This window comes from Rhamphochromis longiceps, linkage group LG18 (genome assembly GCF_057381845.1).
Source record: "Rhamphochromis longiceps isolate RC_006_pf linkage group LG18, R_longiceps_female_GT1.1, whole genome shotgun sequence".
NCBI lineage: Eukaryota > Metazoa > Chordata > Actinopteri > Cichliformes > Cichlidae > Rhamphochromis > Rhamphochromis longiceps.
Genome location: NC_140574.1, coordinates 11,720,130 through 11,740,649, shown reverse-complemented (window position 1 = coordinate 11,740,649; position 20,520 = coordinate 11,720,130). Strand labels below are relative to the sequence as shown.

Sequence of the window (20,520 nt, the reverse complement as noted above, 5' to 3'; positions counted from 1 at the left end):
TCGCAGTCAATCAACAATTGATCTGCTTTATTCTAATAATAATAATCATAATAATAACACATTATAATTACATAGCCCTGTTCAGTAGGGTATTGACAAAGATTAGTGCTATTTGCAGTTATATGTTAAATGTCTGTTTACAGCAGTGGCAATACTAGCACTTTACTAGTTTGGTAATTCATTTAATTAATGTGTGATATTTATTGCAGGCTAGAATATCTAACTGGCCTAAGGAGTCTCCAGGTTCATGGTTCAGTGAATTTAAGCGTGGCAAAATCGTGAGTCAACCCGCACAGCTCTTATTTTCTTTTCTATTACCTCCCAGTAGACATTCACATCCTTTTCAGATAAGTTTTTCAATTTTGCTCCTCTATCATATTGTCTTGCTAACAGTTACTCTTTCCCACCAACATCTCTCCTTTCTTCCCCTGTTATACATCTCCCTCTCATATGCTTTGCATTTTACCTTTCCTCAATTTCCTTTTGTTCCTCCACTTGTTTCCTGTTACTTCATTTTTTCATTCCTGTCTCATACTATTTTTCAGCTTCACTCACCTCACTCCATCTCTCATTACCATAATTATATTTCTTCTTTCCAACTTTTACCACATCCTTTCTCCCTCTCTCAGATTTTTTCATTCTCTCCATGTTTCCCCAGTTAAGCTACGTTGATGCAGCAGACAACGCCATCAACCCAGTGCAGATGACCTTCCTGAAGCTGCTAAGCTCCTCAGCTCGGCAGAACTTCACCTACATTTGCCATCAGTCTGTGGCCTGGCACGATATAGATGCTGACAGCTATGACAAGGCACTGCGCTTCCTGGGCTCCAACGACGAGGAAATGTCTTATGACAATAATCCCTTCATCAGGCCGCTGATGGATGGCTGCTCGGTAAACACTAATTTTCTAACTTTCAGTTTGTAATTAAACTTTTTTTCTAAATCCCATGAAATCCTATTAATCCTCACAAATATGTAGACTGCTGTAGAGAAATCTTAAGTAATTTTTATCCTGGAGAGAATAGAGTAAGAGTGAGATCAAGTGCAAGGTTAATAGACTCAATGAGGGCATTTAAAAGTAGATACATGCTATAACTGGATCAGTTAGCACTGATCTTTAACTAAAACGAGAGCCTGTTTCAAAATGGTGATCAGTTTAACTGGATCCAATGAATTAATTCTTAGTGAAACACATTTTGCTGTGTGTATAGGAGGTCTACGGAGTGTCAGAGGCTACAGCATACATTGATTAACAAATTTATTAGACCACTGTCACAGAAACAGAAAAACACAACTATTTTACAAATCTGTCAAAAACTAAAGATCAGAGAGTTCACAGCGTACCGTTTTTATAGCATAACTTTCAACCACCAAAACAGATTAATAAACTTTAACTCGGCATCTTGATCAAAACGTAAGCATAAAAATTGATTTCTGTAATTACTGATATTGTTAATTTGGGACATAAACCTTACATTGGGTTAAATTTGGTAAGCACTGTATAAATATGTATTAGACTAAAAGGCAAATGTCACTTTAGGTTTCACTGGATGTAATCGATACTATAATTATAGAATTCAGTACGTGGGTACGAATTTTTATAATATTACATGTAATGTGTTAGCTATTACAATTTAAACTATATTTTTTCCACTATTTTGGAGTTGCATTAATTTAATAAGGTTTTTATCAGGTAGCTTGAAGACTAGTTTGTTGATGTTGGTTTTTTTTTTTTGTTTGTTTTTTCGCAATGTTTGACTAATAGACTAATTAGCTATGAAATTATTATTTGTTGTTTGTTATTTAATCAGTCAGTTGTTTCAGGAGTATCGTGTGCCAAAACCATCTATATTTTAAATAATGTTATATTATTTAGTACCTTGCGCTAACATTCAATTCAATAAAACTTTATTGATCCTGAAGGTTGACCATGAAGGAAATTGGGTTAACATGGTTAGTTTACTTTACTTGAACCACCTTAACAAAATATCTGCCTCCCTGTGCGCCCTTTTGTGTTTGTAGGCGAAGCAGGGCTATTCAAAGACGGTGTTGGAGATCAACACTCCCCGCATCGACCAGTTGCCCATCATTGACGTCATGCTGAATGACTTTGGGAAATCCAACCAGAGGTTTGGCTTTGAGGTCGGACCTGTGTGTTTCCTTGGCTAGACACACCCCTGCTCCCCGCTGAAGGACAGGGTCAGAGGGTATATATTAACACCCACATGCTGAGATCTGACAACCTTCATCTTCTCTCCCCGCGAAGCGAAAGCCTGTCTTTTCTTTTGTTGCCAAGAAGATCCACTCCAGCAAGGAGAAGAAGAGTCCCCCAGGCCCTGTCATGAAAGCGCTGACCAGGGGAAACTGCTCCTCGCCCTTGTAGGGCCAGAATCACATGACTTTAACTTACTAATGGGAATGACATCAGGAAAAGGACATTTGATGCCATGGTGGACGGTGGCACACTTACAGCAGCAGAGAGAGGCTCCACTCCCCCTAAGCCCAATCCTCCCTCGTCCTTCCCCTACAACCACGCCTCCCTCTCTCGATGCTCCCAGTGCTGCTCTGAATACAACCACAGATGTGCTTTTGTGCAGAATCACAAAACACTCAAGGTGCTACAAATTTTTTTTTGATTAAACTGTAATTATTATTATTATTATTTGTACAATACTGTTCCTTTATGAATCCACTCTAAAAACCTGCATGTGCCCCGCCTCTGAAATTTTCAATAAATATTTGGTAAACAGCATTAGAATAAAACCTATTTAATGTCTGTTAAGAACAAATCTGATGAGAATTATTTTTTATTTTATATTTGACAAGAGCAATTTGTAAGTATGACGTAATCTTTTTGTAAATAACACAACTTTCGGAACTTTTATGTGATTAAAAAGAAACTGGAACACCCAACACAAACACCATTTTTTATTTTTTTTGTTTATTAAAACTCAGTTTGGAAACCAAGCCATTAAAAACAATTAAACGGGAATATAAATATTACAAAAAATGGCTTATTCTTTAAGACAGAATTTATTCCGTTAGATGCCTCTGTTACAAATGTGGACACATTTGGCTCTTCAGCCTTGTTTATAATCAAGTTTGAATACTTGATTGTGGTTTCTAACTTTTACAAAGAAATAATTCCAAGAAAAGCCTTGTTCATGTTTTCTTTGTAACAATGGACAAAATGTTTTCATGTGCCTTGAATTGTTCATTTAAAAATATTAAAACTGGATTCTCAAAAATGTCTGTGTTGCTATTTGGGTGAAGAAATAAGTAGCGATCTTGTTGTGATTCTGCGCTGCCTTCTACATACTACCTTAACTTGGCCATTATAATTTAAGATTAGTGAGGATTAGTGGTTCCAAGAGTTTGGGTTCATGTGATTGATTCTGCCGAGCCCAGGCGCTGTGATCTCTTCCAGCTTTTCTCTCTGACTCAGATTTGACTTTGATCAAGATCTGTTTGCCTCTCCACATCGTTAGCTTAAAGCTATGATAGCAAAGACTTCAGAACCGCTTTGAAACCTGTGTAATAGCAGTATGTTTACAACCTATGTACAACTGAAATAAATGTCTGGTGCTTTGCCAAATTCATGTTGCAATCATTTGGATCCACTTACAGATAAAACGTCATTTATAGAAAAATGAATTTATTAATTAATCCAACCAGTGTGTGTTGCTAAAATCCACGATTTTGCAGTGCATAAAATCGGAGATCTTGTCAACATTGAATGACAGTAGTTTCCTAACTGTACCACTGGCATCTATAGTAAATACTGAGGAAATGTTAAACACCAAAACGTTACAATACTTACCTAAAAAACAACATGCATTATCAAAAAACGGGAAAAAGAGAAAGCACATCTACGACCAAAGCTACATGTTTTGTCCAACAACATGCTGAGTCAAACCTTTAACCTCTTAAAACGGGCAGCAGATATGTTTTGAGAGTTTGATATTTCAATTTCTTATTTTTACTGTAAAATAAAACGCTCACAGAGATCACAAGGCTGCAATTTACAGCACAACCCGCATAATGTAGACATAATAATAGCTGAGGACTGCGTGCTGCTAAAGTGTCTACAACAAATGCAAATTGGCGATAATTATCTTTTCTTCCCAGGGAGTTTGTCATTTTAGCAGTGGTGAGTATGAAAGAACAGATTACATTTATGATAATGAAGCACCTAAACCATTGAATACGTTTCACAAAACCAATGTGACAGACCAAATATGACTTCCTATCTCACAGAAAACAGGAACAACAACACAAATGTGGTATGTTGTGCAGCTTCCCAAGTGGAAGGGTTTGTTACTAAAAGCGGTGCAGGTTAAGGTTGTGAAGTTACAGCACAGTAAAGAGGCAAAAACAGAATGATCTCATTTGTGATTCCAATTGTTTTCATTGGGCTGTTTTTTATTATTATTATTATTATTCACTTTATGACAGACTTTGGCACAACACATGTCCCTATTTATTTAAACGGTGTCTAAATGTTGCTTCTGCTAAAGTATATGCAAGCCATGTCAGCCATTTTTCCCTCTAAAGTAATTGGACACACTGACAAAAGACATTTTTATTTTTAAGTGTGATTAAAATTCCTTTGTAGTCAGTGACAGCCTGAAGTCTGGGACTGATGAATATTGCCAAATGCTGAGTTTCTTCTTTTAAGAAGCTTTGCCAGGCCCTTACAGCAGCTGCCTTCAATTACTGCTTGTTTGTAGACATTTCTGCCTTCAACTTTATCTTCAGTAAGGAAAAAATATATATACTCAACTGGGTTAGAGTCAGTGGGGTTTGCCATTTCATTTCTTTTCCTTGTCTTTCTTTTCCTCTTTGATTGCTTTCACTGTTTTCTGCCAGTTCCCATCTGTCCTGTACTGCAGCATTTGATTGAACAGAAAATATGCTATGAACTCCACCATGTATTGTTGACGTAGCTATTTCTAAAATTTCTCTCTGTAAAATCATTGGGGGGAGGGGGTCCGCCTAATCACAGCCTTCTTCCCTCGCATTGTCACCTTTCTGAACCTCATATTGAGAAGTCTAATGAACAGCTACCAAATGCAACAATTGAAATCAACTCAGAACCATTCGCCTCTGTAATTTTTCATGAAATAATGAGGGAACCAGCTACACCTGGAACTGAAGCTACTTATCAGTCGTTTTTCCAATTACCTTTGAGCGTGTGAAAATGAAGGGACCTTGTAAAAAGTGGCAGTAATTTCTGCACTTCAGTCACGTCTTGACTGCTTCATTCAAAGTTCATTCTCAGAGACAAAAGTATGAAAAGAAGAAAGGTGAAAGGAGTAAGGGTTAGGAAAAAATACTTAGTTGATCAGCTCGTTGAGATTTTACTCTTTAATCAGTCATGTGGAGAATAAAGAATCTAAAATCCACTTATTTTTTCTTAGTACACAAACTTCTGTCCCACAATATTGTTTTCAAAGTATTGTTTTTAACCATACAGAAAAGCTACAACACTTTTTAGAGGCCTGTTTTCGTTCTGCTGTGTGAATCATCAAATCTGTTTACAGAGCTTTCTGTGTACTTCTCAAATCTGAATGGCAAGTGGAAGCGCATATGGTGATGAGTCATCACCAAGTTTGTTTTCCTGACAATTTCACTTAGCTAATCATTTCACATTTTTTAAAAAACAATATAGGGTCACCTATTTTCCATTTTTAAACATATTTTCCTGTGAACTTCAAATGTCCAGTCAGAAAACTGTAGGCTGTTGCTGGGGTATGTGGGCTACTTAATCCCCCTGCCAAAGCCAGCTAGTCACAGCCAATCTGTTAGGATACCTACAGTGTAACGGTCAACATGCTGAAAACGTTCTGTCCAAACTCCAGAGCTGCTGTGGCCCTACGGTCATATTTGAAGAGGGAGAATGATGGAAGTGAATAAAGGAAAGGGATGTGTTGTCTATTCTGAGGAAGTGTTAAATTTTCCACCCACTATTCTTGTACATCCTCTCAGCCCATTTAATCCTTTCCAGGGTCATGAACAGCTGGACCTTATCACAGCATGAATTAAGCCTGAGGACAAGAAAAATTCTGCTCTGTCTGAGGACTAACACAGTGAGACACGCAGTCACATTTGAGGCAATTGACAAGTCAGAATCTCTGATTCACCTTAATTGTCTGGTTTAAAAAGAGAGTGAACAGCTCCAACAGACACAGATGCAAAAAACAAAAGAGTACACTCTGAGCCACATCAACACACTTATTATTGTTGCTGGTATATTTACTAACACAGTATACAGCAGTGATGGTAACCTTAGTGTGCTTCAGTAATTCAATACAAGTAGTTTATTCTAGTGTATAGATTTAGTTTTCCCCAACACTTTCATTTCCTAAAATACTGAATGTTTAAATCCAGAATCACTTAAAATCACTTACTTTAATTAATGAGTTTGATACTATTTCAAGAAATCATCTAAGATCATCTATACATCTGAAACTACTCTAGCTAGAAGACAGCTGTCTAAGTATTAGGTTAGTTACAGGACGAGTTGATTTCTCTCCATTAAATGATTTAATGATACTGGTGATTTTTCACATGTGGGACAATAAAATTATGATCTTATAAATACGACAATTTAGTGAAGTACTGTATTTAATTGATAAATATCACAAATAAACACTGAAGACAGCTATCAGTGACAGACAAGAGTAGCTACATATCATCCTGCTGCAACTCCTTACCAAAGATCCAACTGCTTTAGCAGAAAAACTAAGTTGTACTAAAAAAAGATACTCTGTGTAAAAGTTTAGAAGGAAAAGGGAAAAACAAAAAATAACAAGTGTGGACTTCACTGAATAAAGGGAGATAAAGCTGACTTGCTTAAAGTAGCTCACTCTGTGTAATTTTCAGCTTTTTGGAGCAGGAACACTAGAAAAGCCTGTATCGACTGGTGTCTCTTTTATAGCAAGATAATTGCTTGTTTTCTCTGTTGATATTTTCTTGAAAGGCAGAATTCCTAAAGAAAATAAATCTGCTGTGGTAATAGCATTAGCATTTTCAGTAGTCTATGGATTTCCCCCTCCTACTTCTGTATATACTCTGAGACAATTCTGAAAGTCTATTTGAAGTGAAAAAGATACCCTGGGCTCATCAAATGTCAAAAGCAATTTGAACTGAATTGAGCCACAAAGTAAGCAGCAGCCACTGTTAATGCTGGAGAGAAACTCATCAGAAATGCAGGTCAGGACTTACAAAACCCCTTTGTTCAAGTGTGCCAAGAAACTTCTGTCTATTTCTCCTGTCAGAGACACTTGAGTATTCCCTGTTCAAACAGTTTGACTAGGAAACACTCTAACAATACTGTGCTTCATTGCCCAACCCATCAACTCATTCCAACCTCCTGCTGACTGGTGATCTGAAAAGGGCCTGGAGATTCCCCTACTCCTCACATCTGCAGTTTATAGTGGCCGCTCTTACATCAGTATTTACTGGAGCACCCAGGAAAAAAAAACTGTAAAGCCAATCACCGCATCCTTTTGTGAAACCAAAAGTGTGTCTCAACACTTCTAGCATAAGATAACTTGGTACTGGCATAAATTTGCATTTGAGACCTTGTGTCTCTTTCAAACTGTCTATATTCCTTAAAAAGGAGGAAACACCAGTTGGCATGCAAAACTTGAAGTCTTCTTAGAAGGTTGAAGGTGACTCCTGCTGTCAAGGACATGCGCTTGTTGCAGACTGTGAATGGCTTCTGGGGGAAGTCTTGAGCGGCATTCAAAGAACACAGAAGATATGGCACAAGTCAAATATTATCTGAGCGAAATGTTTTTAGTATACTAGATGCAAAATAATTGCTATTATCTGTCTGGACGTTTTCAAATTGAAGGTGGGCCTCCTGATGGTGGTGGGAGTGTTGAAAGAAATGCATGAGGCAAAGATACTGCATGAGGGAGAAGCTCGTGAGTTAAAGCTACTGTGTTCTTATCGTATGTTGATCATGAATTTGTCACTCTAACGTACATAGTCAGGCTGTTACAGTTGCAACACAACTGTAACATATAGCACTTTGAACATATGAAGTCATTTAATTAGTTTAAACATATACCAAAGCAATGGGGAACTGCTTAACACATGCACGCCAAGGAAAAGGTTGCTGGTACTCTCATTGGTCCTCTGATTGTCATGAAATTGATGAACCCATATAGTTGTGTAGCAGCCACAAACTAATTTCTTTAAATGCTGAAGAACATAGTACATGGTTTAGCAAATATGGAGAAAGAACAGGCAAGATGATAAATGATAAATGAAAGCAGCCTGAAGGCCTATAAAAGAAAATATAAACATAGCCTATTTAAGTCTAACTTCAAAACAGCAAATGTCTGAAGGTTTAAAGTTTAATAAACTTGACTTGACTTGACTTGACTTATTTACGCCAATGCGCTCTTCCACTTCTCAATTTAGGGGAATCAGCTTGAGCACAGAAGCCAAAGGAAAAAACACCCCAACTGTGTGAAGTAGTCATGCCTGTGAACTCTATTTGTGTGCATAAAGAATGCCCAAAGCATTATTTAATGGATTAATTGAAAAACAATGTGTCATGTGAAGGCATGTGAGAGACAAAGAGAGAGAGAGATGTCATGATAGTACTGTGTCAAAATATAGTACTGTGTCATAACATTACATATTTGAAGTTAATAGTATACACGCACACGCACACACATACATACATATATATATATTTCAAATCTGCATATTCACTATGAATCCACTGTTTGTTAATTTTATCTTGTGCTTTTATTTTATTGTTCTTATTCTGCCATTGTTTTACTAAGTGTTTTATCCTATTGTAAAGTGTCCTTGGGTGACTTGAAAGGTGCTCATAAATAAAATTTATTATTATTATTATTATTATTATTATTATTATTATTATTATTATTATTATTGTATAGTACCATATCACCCTATTAGAGCACTTCGCTCTCACACTGCAGGCCTACTTGTTGTTCCTAGAGTTTTTGTTCCTAGAGTTCCTAGAGTAGAATGGGAGGCAGAGCCTTCAGTTTTCAGGCCCCTCTTCTGTGGAACCAGCTTCCAGTTTGGATTCGAGAGACAGACACTATCTCTACTTTTAAGATTAAAACTTAAAACTCTCCTTTTTGCTAAAGCATATAGTTAGGACTGGACCAGGTGACCCTGAATCCTCCCTTAGTTGTGCTGCAGTAGACTAGGCTGCCGGGGGATTCCCATGATGCATGGAGGTTTTCATTTCCAGTCACCTTTCTCTCTCACTATGTGTTAATAAACCCTTCTGCATTGAATCGTACCTGTTATTAATCTCTGTCTCTCTTCCACAGCATGTCTTTATCCTGTTTTCCTTCTCTCATCCAGCAGATGGCCCCGCCCCTTCCTGAGCCTGGTTCTGCCTGAGGTTTCTTCCTGTTAAAAGGGGTTTTTTCCTTCCCACTGATGCCAAAGTACTTGCTCATAGGGGGTCATATGATTGTTGGTTTTCCTCTGTATCTATTATTGTAGGATTTAGTGTACAATATAAAGCGCCTTGAGATGACTGTTGTTGTGATTTGGTTCTATATAAATAAAATTGAATAAAATAAAATTATAGTATATATATATATATATATATATATATATATATATATATATATATATATATATATAGTGCTAGTTAATGGGCGTAAATGGGCTTCCATACAACGGCCTCAAATTGATGATCAAGTTGGGTAGTAAAACAATAGCTTTATTCTATATCGATCTGACGCTTAAAGCAGCTATCAGTGCTTTTTCAGATCTTGTTTGCTCCGTGATTTTTTTTTAGTAAACAGGGTCTAGCCTTCAGTATGTTTCTCTGCTGCTCTCATAGTACCGTCTGGCGCGCCTTCTCTCTGCAGTGACAAAAACGCAGCAGCAGCAGCAGCTCTGATCTCTGCCTTCTTATTTTCTGTTAAATACTGCCAGCTGCAACTTTTGTCACCTCACAGCTGCCGGTGGTTCCTTCTCACACACGAGCTCATTAAAAGTCAAGAGAGACGTTTGGATGATGTCATATCCGTGAACAAGGATCCCTTTGACCAAACCGCAGCTCGGCTTTTCGCAGCTTGCGTGCCCACAAACTTTTTTCCTCCTTGCAGTGACGAGGTTTCTCCCCGCTGTCCATATGGCATGCGTAACGGGGAGCAGTGGATGGATGTGCCCCCCTCTTCTACGGGAAGCCGCGGTTGTTACCAGAGCGTAGTGGACGTGGTGGCCTGAGCACTCAAACAAAAACTTGCGTGATTTTTTTTTTCTTCTTCTTCTTGTGGGCGCGGAGGAGGTGGAGGAGGGAAACGTTGTAGCAGCCGACAGAATGTGGTCGCTGTCCGTGGTCCTGAATCCGCTGCTGTTTCTGCTGCTGTTCGGATACTGCCCTACGGTGGTGAGTTTCCAACACAACTGCCTCTCGTATTTCTACCAGGAACAGCACAATAAACGTGGGCATGAGCTTGTACTGTCATGTAATTCTGAGTTCAAGTGATTAGAGGTGTATTTAACGTGTTTACTGAAAACACAATAACATAAAGAAATTGTCAGTTTTCTGCCATAATTGCGTGTTTGGCTGGTTCTTTGCTATTGTTAGCATACACATACATACCATACACGCTCCAGCACTGGCAGGGGATTTACATTTACACACAGACCTAATGTGTGGACAAAATACAATTTTATTTTTAAAAACAAAAGATATTCCAAGTGGTGGCAGAAGTAGAACCACCCTCATAGCACTTTGTTTATTGCTTACATTAACAATAGAGTATTGATATCGATCCTGGAATATTGCCAGGCTTATAACTCACTTTTAAGGGAGAGTTCCGTCTTTGTTGAAAAAAATGGTGCTGTGTCTAAACTCATATTTTGCTGGTGGCGTTTTTCTGTAACAATCAAATCAAATCAAATCAAATCACTTTTTATTGTCACATCACATGTGCAGGCACACTGGCACAGCACATGCGAGTGAAATTCTTGTGTGCGAGCCCCACAAGCAACAGAGATGTGCAGACACAACAACACAAACGTGCAAAATACAAGAATGGCCAACCTGAAACTAATAAATATATGTACAATATATAATAGTGTATGCATTTCTGGATGTGTATACTAAATATTTTCCTACGTGTGTGTGTGTGTGTGTGTGTATACACATTTTTACAAATTAAATAGTAAAAAAATAAAATAAAATAATAATAATAATAATAATAATAAAATATATAAAATATACAGAGTTGAATATGTGCAAAACAAGTGGCATTTATATACAGTGTGGAGTGCATCACACTTAATCTAAATGTATTCATCAAATGGTCATGCAGTCATTTAAGGACATAGTCGGGTTTGGGAGTATTGTAACAAATTAGGAGGAGCAGCTTGCAGACCAGCAAGCCAGTTGGACAAGAACAATGGTCGATTAGGTTCATCCCACCCATGCAGAGTACAGTCCCCTTGCCAATGTCTTGATTGCAAAGCAGTGCCCTCACATAACACCTTGCCACGATTGAGAGTGGTGTACAGAAATAATGATGCTTTAAAAAAAAAAACAGGAAATTTTGTTGCACAGGAAATACTCAAAATTACCTTCTTATCAGTAATAATGAAAAAGAAAAGTCTAAATGCCCCAAACAAAAGTGGAAGCAGCTGTCTGAATTATTTAATGAAAGAAAAAATTCTTTGTGCAGAGTTCCTCATAAAAAAAAGCCTAATTGGAGAGTGCATCTGGCTTGGCTGAGCAACAGAATCATTTTAATATGAGGAAATGTGAGAGTGAGAAGAGTGGAAAGGATGTGCATCACTCAAGAGATAGGAGGAAGACCATTTTAACAGATTAGTCAAACTAGCTTCTTTTCAGGGGCCTTTCAAAGCAAAATAAGGAGACGAAGAGCTGAGGGTGTTTTTTTTTCTGACTCTTTTATCCCATTCAGCTATGATATACAGAGAGAGAGACAGTCATGGTTAACTATGCTATTTGGAATCTCTAATAATTTTCAGGCTGTGGCAATGTATCTCACATGAACTCAAGATATTCCATTGCACTTGTTTCATGTTCCTACTGATGCTTTTCACTGTGGTTTTGTTTTTTCATGAAATGCACACTGACCATACCAGGAAGAAGAAAATATTGTGGGTTATGAGATCATATCAGGGCCAACGTAGCATCAGAACACAGGCACAATTCACAGGGTTTAATTCCTAAATCACAAACTTTACAAATAACCAGTAGCAAATGTTAAAGGGAAACATTATTAAAAAATGTTAAAGGGAAAGATTTTGCTGATGAGTGAGGATGCAAATTTTACAAACAGAAATTGTGATGGAATGTAAACTGCAAAGGGAGATAATAGACCGCCTTATCGATTATTTCTTAAACAGCATGACTTTGCATGGTAGTAACAGATTACAGACTGACAAAAAGCGGCCTCTCTGTAGGTGAAAATGATGAGTCAAAGTCTGAGCTTTCTCCTTAGTGTGACGTTTTCGCCTGCTCAGAGGGGACATGATCTTTCATGGATGATTCAAAATGCTCTTTAAACTGCTTAGGATGACAGGCAGGGATGGGAAAAGGAATGGATGCCTGCACTTTAAAAACAGGGCACTTCACCTTTTAGCCATACACTTCAGAGTCTGGTGGAGTTCACATGTTTCACATGTTGTTCTCCATCCAGCTGTAGTTTTTGAATGTAAAAACAAAATCCAAAAACAATCGGCCGTCTGCCAAAGAGGCAGAAAAATTTCCTTTTCACAATCGAGGGTTGCCAGTATTTGGCTGCCAGTCCTGTGTTAATTTCCCATGCAGAGAATAAACAGCAAATATGGATCCCTTGTTTGTGTCTGATAACTATCAACTTTTCCTGCACTTCAGAAGAGTTTGATCAAAGTTTGGAGTAAAAGCTACTTTTTTTTTTACTGTGCACACTCCAACTTTAGTTGACGGTTTTAAATTTCTGCTTCGGCTTATGATGCATAACATTATGTTCTTTGAGCCTTATATGCCAGCACCGTGGAACATATTGACTGTAATAAAGAGCAGGATGAGCTCCCACAAATCAGGTTTATCTGTGTCGTTCAGCAGGACTTTCAGTTAGAGCACTGGAAGGCCTAGTAAGGAGAAACGGAGGAATTTCAGCTCTCGGGTTATTCATCAAGGCCAGGAAACACTATTTATTGTTGAAGAGGAAATTCGCTGGAGACCATACACAGTGAGCAGAGGAATATCTTACAGCAAAAGCACTTTGTTCTTTCAAAGCAGCGACTTTTTCTAAGTCAGTGGAATTGGTTGGTGTTGCAGCTTTGGGGCAGAAGGCAGAAGAATGGATGACCTATAATAAACAAAATTACAAAACATAACAGCTGTGTGCTGCGATGTCAGAGTCATGACATCAACTGCATGTCTGTAGAAATGTGTGCTGTGTATTTATGGCTGCATGTGTCTCTCTGTGCAGACCATCAGGCCAAAGGAAGGGTGGCAGGTGTACAGCTCGGCTCAGGATGCAGATGGGCGTTGCATCTGCACAGTGGTGGCTCCTGAACAGAATCTCTGCTCCAGAGATGCCAAAGGCAGGCAGCTCCGCCAGCTCCTGGAGAAGGTGCATTCAACACAGACACACACGCTTCTGTATAAGTGACAATGCACGCACATGCTCATTCTTCACCGTATGTGTTTACTTTAACAAAAGAGCACACTTGAATTCAAAGACATATGGCATCAATTTAAATTATTATTCATGCTTCTTTGCTGCCCTAATCCTTTGAGAGATTGCACCAGCCAGGTCCATAACCCTGTTTTCCACTTCTGCATATATAGCATGGATGACATCAGTTGAATGACTACTTGGGAAGATGAGAGCACATTCCATCCCACCTTAATAGAACTCGAGCATCCCTTTATTGTGTATCAAATCAATCAAGGATATTTTTAAGGTTTCAGATTTTAGAAGGCTTTAAGTATTTGACCAGGATTGTTATCTGTAAAAAAAAAAGTAAAATTAAATTGTTATCACTTATTTTTTCCTTTACATCTGCTACCATAGACATTTTTTGTAAAAGTGTGGATTTGGTCTTGATTACCTGAAATGATTTTTGGAACACGACAGCCATCATTGTGAATTGAAGTGGAAATCTCGAATGTAATTCCAAATGTTATTTTTGCCCCATGCCTGTCACGATTTAAATGCATTATCTACAAGCGAAAAAATAGCACAGCCCTAGAATCACTTTCCTCAATGACTATGTCACATGAGAAAACATGGCTGTAGCCTACATTTTAATGTTGTATGCCAAAGGGTGTTCTCTGTCATTCACTGGGCCCTCTGACACTAATGTACTAAGCTGCCTCAGGCCATCAGTGAGGCCATTTCAGGATTCCTCTACCAGAGCCAGACAAGTATGCAGAACACAACACACAAGCCCCGCGCCGCTTTACCGGGGTTGTGCACCAGTACTGTTGGTTCATTATAAGTTGAGTTAAAGAGAAGAAAGAAGGGAAGCTATCTCTTCCTCCTTCACATTCCCCATAAATGTAGCTTTTGTTCAACCACAAAGACACACTGTAAGGTTTCTACATTAAGTGTTTGCTCCTAATATGTCATTAAAATTCATCAGATTCAGTAGTTTGTCTATGACATTTGAAAAACACTTGAATTAAATCTGTCAAAATGGAACCTAAATTTAAAACTGATGAAAAACTGCTATGTGATAGTACTGTGCCTCTGAAAAAAATATCATCTGAAGCTCTACTCAGCTGAATTGTTAAAAGACAATCACTTTGGAGGTCAAAATGTTGATTTGTTCTTTGGGAAGTTAGAGCATGGCATCCTACCGAAAGGCTGAACATGGGGGACATTTTAATCTTGTGGTGGACGGAAAAATCAATGCAGCGCTGTTTCATTCTTTTCAAAAGGTGCAGAACATGTCACAGTCAATCGAGGTGCTGAACCTGCGGACGCAGAGGGACTTTCAGTATATCATGAGAATGGAGAGCCAGATCAAAGGACTGAGGTCAAAGTTCCGGCAGATCGAAGCGGATAGGAAGACGCTCGTCAACAAAAACTTTCAGGTATATTTTTGTTTGATGTTTAACTTTGTGAGAAACATCACAGGGAAGCCTGGGAAGGGACCTCTTCCAAGGATACCTGAGTTGCATCTGAATTAATCAACTTTCATTCCTGATAAGATCAATACAGGTCCACCACTGACCAGCCAAGGGCAACCCTATCATAAAAGCAAGACTAAATCTGAAGGCGGCTCCCAGGATGGATACAGAAAGATAACAAATATCTTAACGGCAGCATTATAAATAAACATTTATCCATTTATTTGGCATGTAAAACCGCTCTTTTTGGAGCCTTGATTGAGAAAAACAGTTGGAATGAGCAGAACTGTGGTGAGTTAATGTCTTCCTTGCCACCACTATAATTCAAAACTTTGCACCCACCTGTTGTTAATACATACCAGGATACATACCATACTAGGATTTTGTTTCCATAAAGATAAAGATTCTGGAGAAACTGATTGTAAAGAGTACTAAATCTGTCTTCACAGTGACAGGATTTCCATTAAATTATTAGTAGTAGCAATATCCATTAGTGGAATTTGTTTGGTTCCGGCTAGAGCGTGTCCCTGCTTCTATATTTGTTTAAGTTCCCTCACAACAGAAAGTTTGATATGGGCAAACATTCTTGTAAATATTAGATTTGTATTCCTCATTGTTGTGATTTTTTTTTAATTATTATTATGCTGTTTTTCCTGGACTCAACAATAAGAAGTGAATCTGCATTTTGTGTAAAACAAAACAGTAAGTATTGATACAAAACAATAAGAAAAAAACAATAAGAAGATGGTATTGCTGTACTTATGTGCTGAAAAACTGAGAGATTTGTTGAGACTAGTATTTCTAAAGTCCAAATACCTGTTCTGTTACTTATCTGTTGCAGGAGCTAAAGGGAAAGATGGAATCCTTGCAGCCGCTGATTCCAGTCCTGGAGCAGTACAAGACAGATGCCAAGCTCATCTCACAGTTCAAAGAGGAGATCAGAAACCTGTCTGGTGTGTTGATGGGCATTCAGGAGGAGATGGGGGCCTATGACTATGAGGAGTTGCAACAAAGGGTCCTAAACCTGGAAAATAGGCTTCGGAACTGTATGAGTAAACTCAGTAAGTCCAGCGATGGGGATAAAAAAAAGTCATTCGTGCGCAGTGAGATCGGATTATACAGTGGCAAAGGGATCATGGGCACATTTCTTGCAGCTACTAGGAGGCTGGCATTTTAGATCCAAAGCAGTGGACAGACAAGAACTGCTACTGGGGGCTAACAAACCCCAAAGTGAAAGAACATTCTCCCAAGCTAAAGATGAATGTGAAGCTTTGTACTCTGATTTTAAGTGAAAAAATTCAACTCAGGCTCACTTAAAGTGATGATTGATCATTTTAACTTATAAATTCCTTCTTGTGTCTTGTTTGCCATTCGCACTTATAGAAAATTTGTGGTTACATTGCTCCACCCATTGAGGTTTGATTCATCTAATAAGATCAGTTCTGCCCCCAGAGCAGCTTTGCCTTTGATAAAGGTTTGAATAACTAAAGCTCCAATTTGCCAACTGCCAGGTTATCAACAGTGATGGCTCCTGTCAAAGTGTCAACATAAATAGCTAACAGGGGAATGCTAATAGGACGTGGCTGGAAATCTGTTGGAGCCGGAGATGATTGCTTAAGCATTCATTGTGCGTGAGCTTTGATTGATTGGGTAAAATAGCACTTCAATACTTAACAGGAAACTTCAAAGCTTGTGTGCAAGTGATAGCCTACTGTCATTTGGCACCATTAAAGCCTGGCAAGATCATTTAAGTGTAATCCAAGTACTCTGAGCATTAAAACATATGGGTAAGTGTTCTCCCAGATTAGACACATTATAAGTTGTTGTTCTGTGGCACATTTCTTCTTATTCAGTCTACTTTATATCTTTAATAGCTGACAAAAGTACAGCTGTGTCCAGATGCTGCACACAAGCTGTCCAGAACCCACTTAGCAGTCCAGCACTTGGAGATAAATTCCAGTCATATAACATATGTGACCACAGCTGTATGGTGTGTTTTCAGCATGTGGCAAGCTTATGAAGATTACTGGACCACTGACGGTGAAAACTTCGGGCACCAGATTCGGAGCTTGGATGACCGACCCGCAGGCGTCTCCCAAAAACAACAGGGTGAGTTTATATGCATCTCTTTGGGTTGTAAGTCTTTGAAACAACACTGAGCAGTTTAATAATTTATATGTGGCGGCTTCCCTCCTTTTGTTCAAAGGGGAGAGATGTTGAAATACAGCATCGCACCTACTAAAAGCTTTCTGCACACTTGACTGCTGAGTTCAGACATTAAACTTAATGTTGCTTGTGCTCCTGCTTGATATACAGTAGCTGAAGCTGTTTATATGGTTGCTTTTCATCCAGCAGAAGTGGAAAATGTTGCACTTTGTTCACTACTGCTGTTCAAGACTGCAGAGACTGTCATGACTAGACACATTAATTGCTAATCTTACACATTAAAAGACAGAAATATTCAAAACAAAAGTACACAAAAAACTACATGTCAGTGTTTTACCCCTGACACTAAAAGATTAGAGTTACTGAGAAAAGGGGAGGACAGACTTTTGGAATTCCCATACTTAACAATCAGTGTTTGTCTCAAAATGCATTTTGTGTGTCCTTGTCAAATGTGTCGAAGTGTAAAAACTTAGCAAAGTCAGCTTTGAACATACGAAAAACTGCAGAGGTGGACAGTTTCCCGTAGTGTAAATGCATGCAAAATAAAATAAAATGTCATTTCATTCATCCATAACATCGCAAACCAGCTTTTTAGTATCACTAAAAAAAAATTCTTTTAGAAGTATACTTTTCATACTGAAAAAAGATTAAAAAGTAAAAGTGCTGCAAGGCTCTTACAAATATCCTAAACAGGTGTAGGGCGATATGGCTCAAAAAAATAAAGAAAATTTGTATGTAAGTAAAAATATTTTTAAGAAGTCAGCAAGGACAAGCTATATATATCGACTCAAAAGTCTTCATCATTTTTCTAGCTAGCTGCCTTCTTCTTTGCCTTTTTCTGACACTTGTCATGCATTTTCCTATTTAGCATCTCTATTAAGACAACAGCATGAAGCACTTTGAACTGCTACAGATACAGACTGGCCTATTCAACAAAGCACTGCTCATGTGACTAGATTACAAAATTTTCATTGGGTGCTTGCAGTCACACTTCCTTGGTTCTGGTTTGACCTTATTAGTGTATCATCGACCATCTGGCTAATAAAAAATTACTGGCCATGGCTGCTTTCTATCTTTCCTTTCATAGAGTTCATGTGTTCTGTGATTTCTTTATTTTGCTAAAAAATTTATTTCTATCACAATTTTAAATACAAACCACTGACCAATTACAATTCATTATCATCTCTATGTTTTTTTCCCCCCAGGTGTGGTACATGGACAGCTACACCAACAACAAGATAGTAAAAGAGTTTAAGTCCATCACTGATTTTGTCGCAGGAGTTGAATCCAGAACCTACAATCTGCCTTTCAAATGGGCTGGAACAAACCACGTAGTATACAACGGCTCTTTGTACTACAACAAAATGCAGAGCAACATCATCGTGAGGTACAGCTTTGAGACAGGTCGCGTGGTCACGCAGAGGGCTTTGGAGTCGGCAGGCTTCCACAATGTGTACCCCTACACCTGGGGAGGCTTCTCAGACATCGACCTGATGGCAGACGAGCTGGGACTGTGGGCCGTGTATGCAACCAACCAAAATGCTGGCAACATTGTTATCAGCCAGCTGAATCCAGACACGCTCCAGATCATCAACACATGGAACACAGAATATTCAAAGAGGAATGCCGGAGAGTCTTTTATGATCTGCGGGACTCTATACATTACTAATTCCCACCTGACCGGAGCCAAGGTGTACTATGCCTACTCCACTAAAACCTCCACTTATGAGTATACAGACATACCCTTTCATAACCAGTATTTCCACATGTCTATGTTGGACTACAATGCCAGGGACCGTGCTCTCTACGGCTGGAACAATGGCCACCAGGTCCTGTTTAACGTTACACTTTTCCACATCATTAAAACTGAGGATGACTCTTAGAGGCGGGGAGCGTACTGTACGCATAAAAGATTAAAATATGGAAATTTAAAGGTTGTGCCTGAATGTCAAAATAAATGTTATTTATTTATTAAATTATTAAATTCTCCTAATAAGCTTTGCCTTTTTTCTTGCATTTATTTACTGACATGAAGCTGTTTACCTGTTTTTTCAGAGTTAATTGAGTAAGATATTGTCTAATTGAAAATGTCACACTGCCTATAAAATAAATGACAGCACAAAATGAACCAATTCAGTGCATTATGAAGCATCCTGAAAACATTTTGGATTTAATAATGGCACTTGAAACTCTGAAACACTTAACAATGAACTTAAAGTAATTTCTCATGCCCTTTTCACTCTGAAATGAAAGCTTTTCCAAAATGAAGTCTTCAAAGTTTTCTCCGTTCAGTATTACATTTATTCAGGCCCTCTAATTTATTCATTTTTGAGTTCTGTGTTCGTTAATTGTTCGTTTTGTTTCCATTCTTTCTTTGCCATTTATTCATCATGATCTGCTAATTTATTCCTGCTTTTCACTGCCTGCATTTCGCTTTCAGTTGGTCTTTGTACTTTTACTTTAAAACTTTTGCACTTGACCTCGTTCAAGACAACGAGAAATGTGGTGAACCATAATGCACCTGTACAGTTAATGTTGGCTTTTTTTTTTGCTAATACTGGCTTTTTTGTGTCTATGAAAATCCTCAGACATTCAGGTCTTATGACATCTACATCGTACTAAGTCAAAGTACTTAACGCAACCCAAAGTCTAGTTGCCTTTAACTTAGTACTCTGAGACAGCAGCTTTTTTGTAACTTCAGCAACAGTTTGTATGTCTTATTCAGTGCAGTATATTCTGTGAGCCCGATGGTAACAGCTCTCATGCATGAATGCTTGTTGTCGTAAAAGCATTCTTACTGTAACTGTTTGTGTATTTTGCATTTGCAAAACGCTCCATTCTCCTCTCTGACTATGTTAATGGTAAATAGTAAATGGCCTGTATTTGTATAGGGCTTTACTAGTCCCTGGTAAAGAACCATTTATACAGAAGTAGAAAACTTTAACAAGGATTCATGTGTGTAAATAAGAAGTTATACATAACCCAAATAAAGTATTGTTTTCATTAAGTCATAGTTCTGTGCATTTCCTTTTCTGCTGTAAGGGTTTGATTGTTTCTTCTTTATTCCCTGCACCACTGTACTCATTTAAAATCACTGTATTCTTGATAAGAGCTTTGTAACTTTACTGTTACTTGAATACTTCATAAGCAACAGGGCAACATGTTTGAGCTGTAAATATCACTTTGTACTTGGTGACAACAGCTTGCAAAAGCTTCACGGTCTGAATTGTATCCGGACTTTAGTG

The 20,520-nt window shown here is 38.2% G+C and overlaps 2 protein-coding genes across 2 annotated transcripts in view; both read left to right on the top strand.

The window, feature by feature from the left end:
* Positions 1-2,903, top strand: part of col11a1b (collagen, type XI, alpha 1b) — an 80,373-nt gene extending 77,470 nt beyond the window's left edge. The window contains exons 65-67 of the mRNA XM_085388309.1: positions 210-278; positions 659-892; positions 2,023-2,903. Of these exons, the coding sequence (XP_085244435.1) occupies positions 210-278; positions 659-892; positions 2,023-2,169 (450 nt within the window). The 3' untranslated portion in view covers positions 2,170-2,903. The remainder of the gene's footprint in view (positions 1-209; positions 279-658; positions 893-2,022) is intronic.
* A 7,137-nt stretch (positions 2,904-10,040) lies between these two features.
* On the top strand, positions 10,041-20,146 carry olfm3b (olfactomedin 3b). Its single transcript, XM_085388686.1, has 6 exons — positions 10,041-10,405; positions 13,461-13,604; positions 14,918-15,073; positions 15,951-16,170; positions 17,112-17,218; positions 18,481-20,146. Exons 1-6 carry the CDS (start codon positions 10,337-10,339, stop codon positions 19,156-19,158), a joined length of 1,374 nt encoding a protein of 457 aa, XP_085244812.1. The 5' UTR covers positions 10,041-10,336; the 3' UTR covers positions 19,159-20,146.
* The last annotated feature ends 374 nt before the right edge of the window (positions 20,147-20,520 follow it).

Bases quoted from the DNA above. Each gene is read 5' to 3' on its own strand.
- olfm3b (XM_085388686.1), top strand. From the start codon at position 10,337: ATGTGGTCGCTGTCCGTGGTCCTGAATCCGCTGCTGTTTCTGCTGCTG. The intron at 13,605-14,917 runs GTGCATTCAACA...TCTTTTCAAAAG, and splicing joins TCCGCCAGCTCCTGGAGAAG to GTGCAGAACATGTCACAGTC. The intron at 16,171-17,111 runs GTAAGTCCAGCG...GTGTGTTTTCAG, and splicing joins GAACTGTATGAGTAAACTCA to CATGTGGCAAGCTTATGAAG.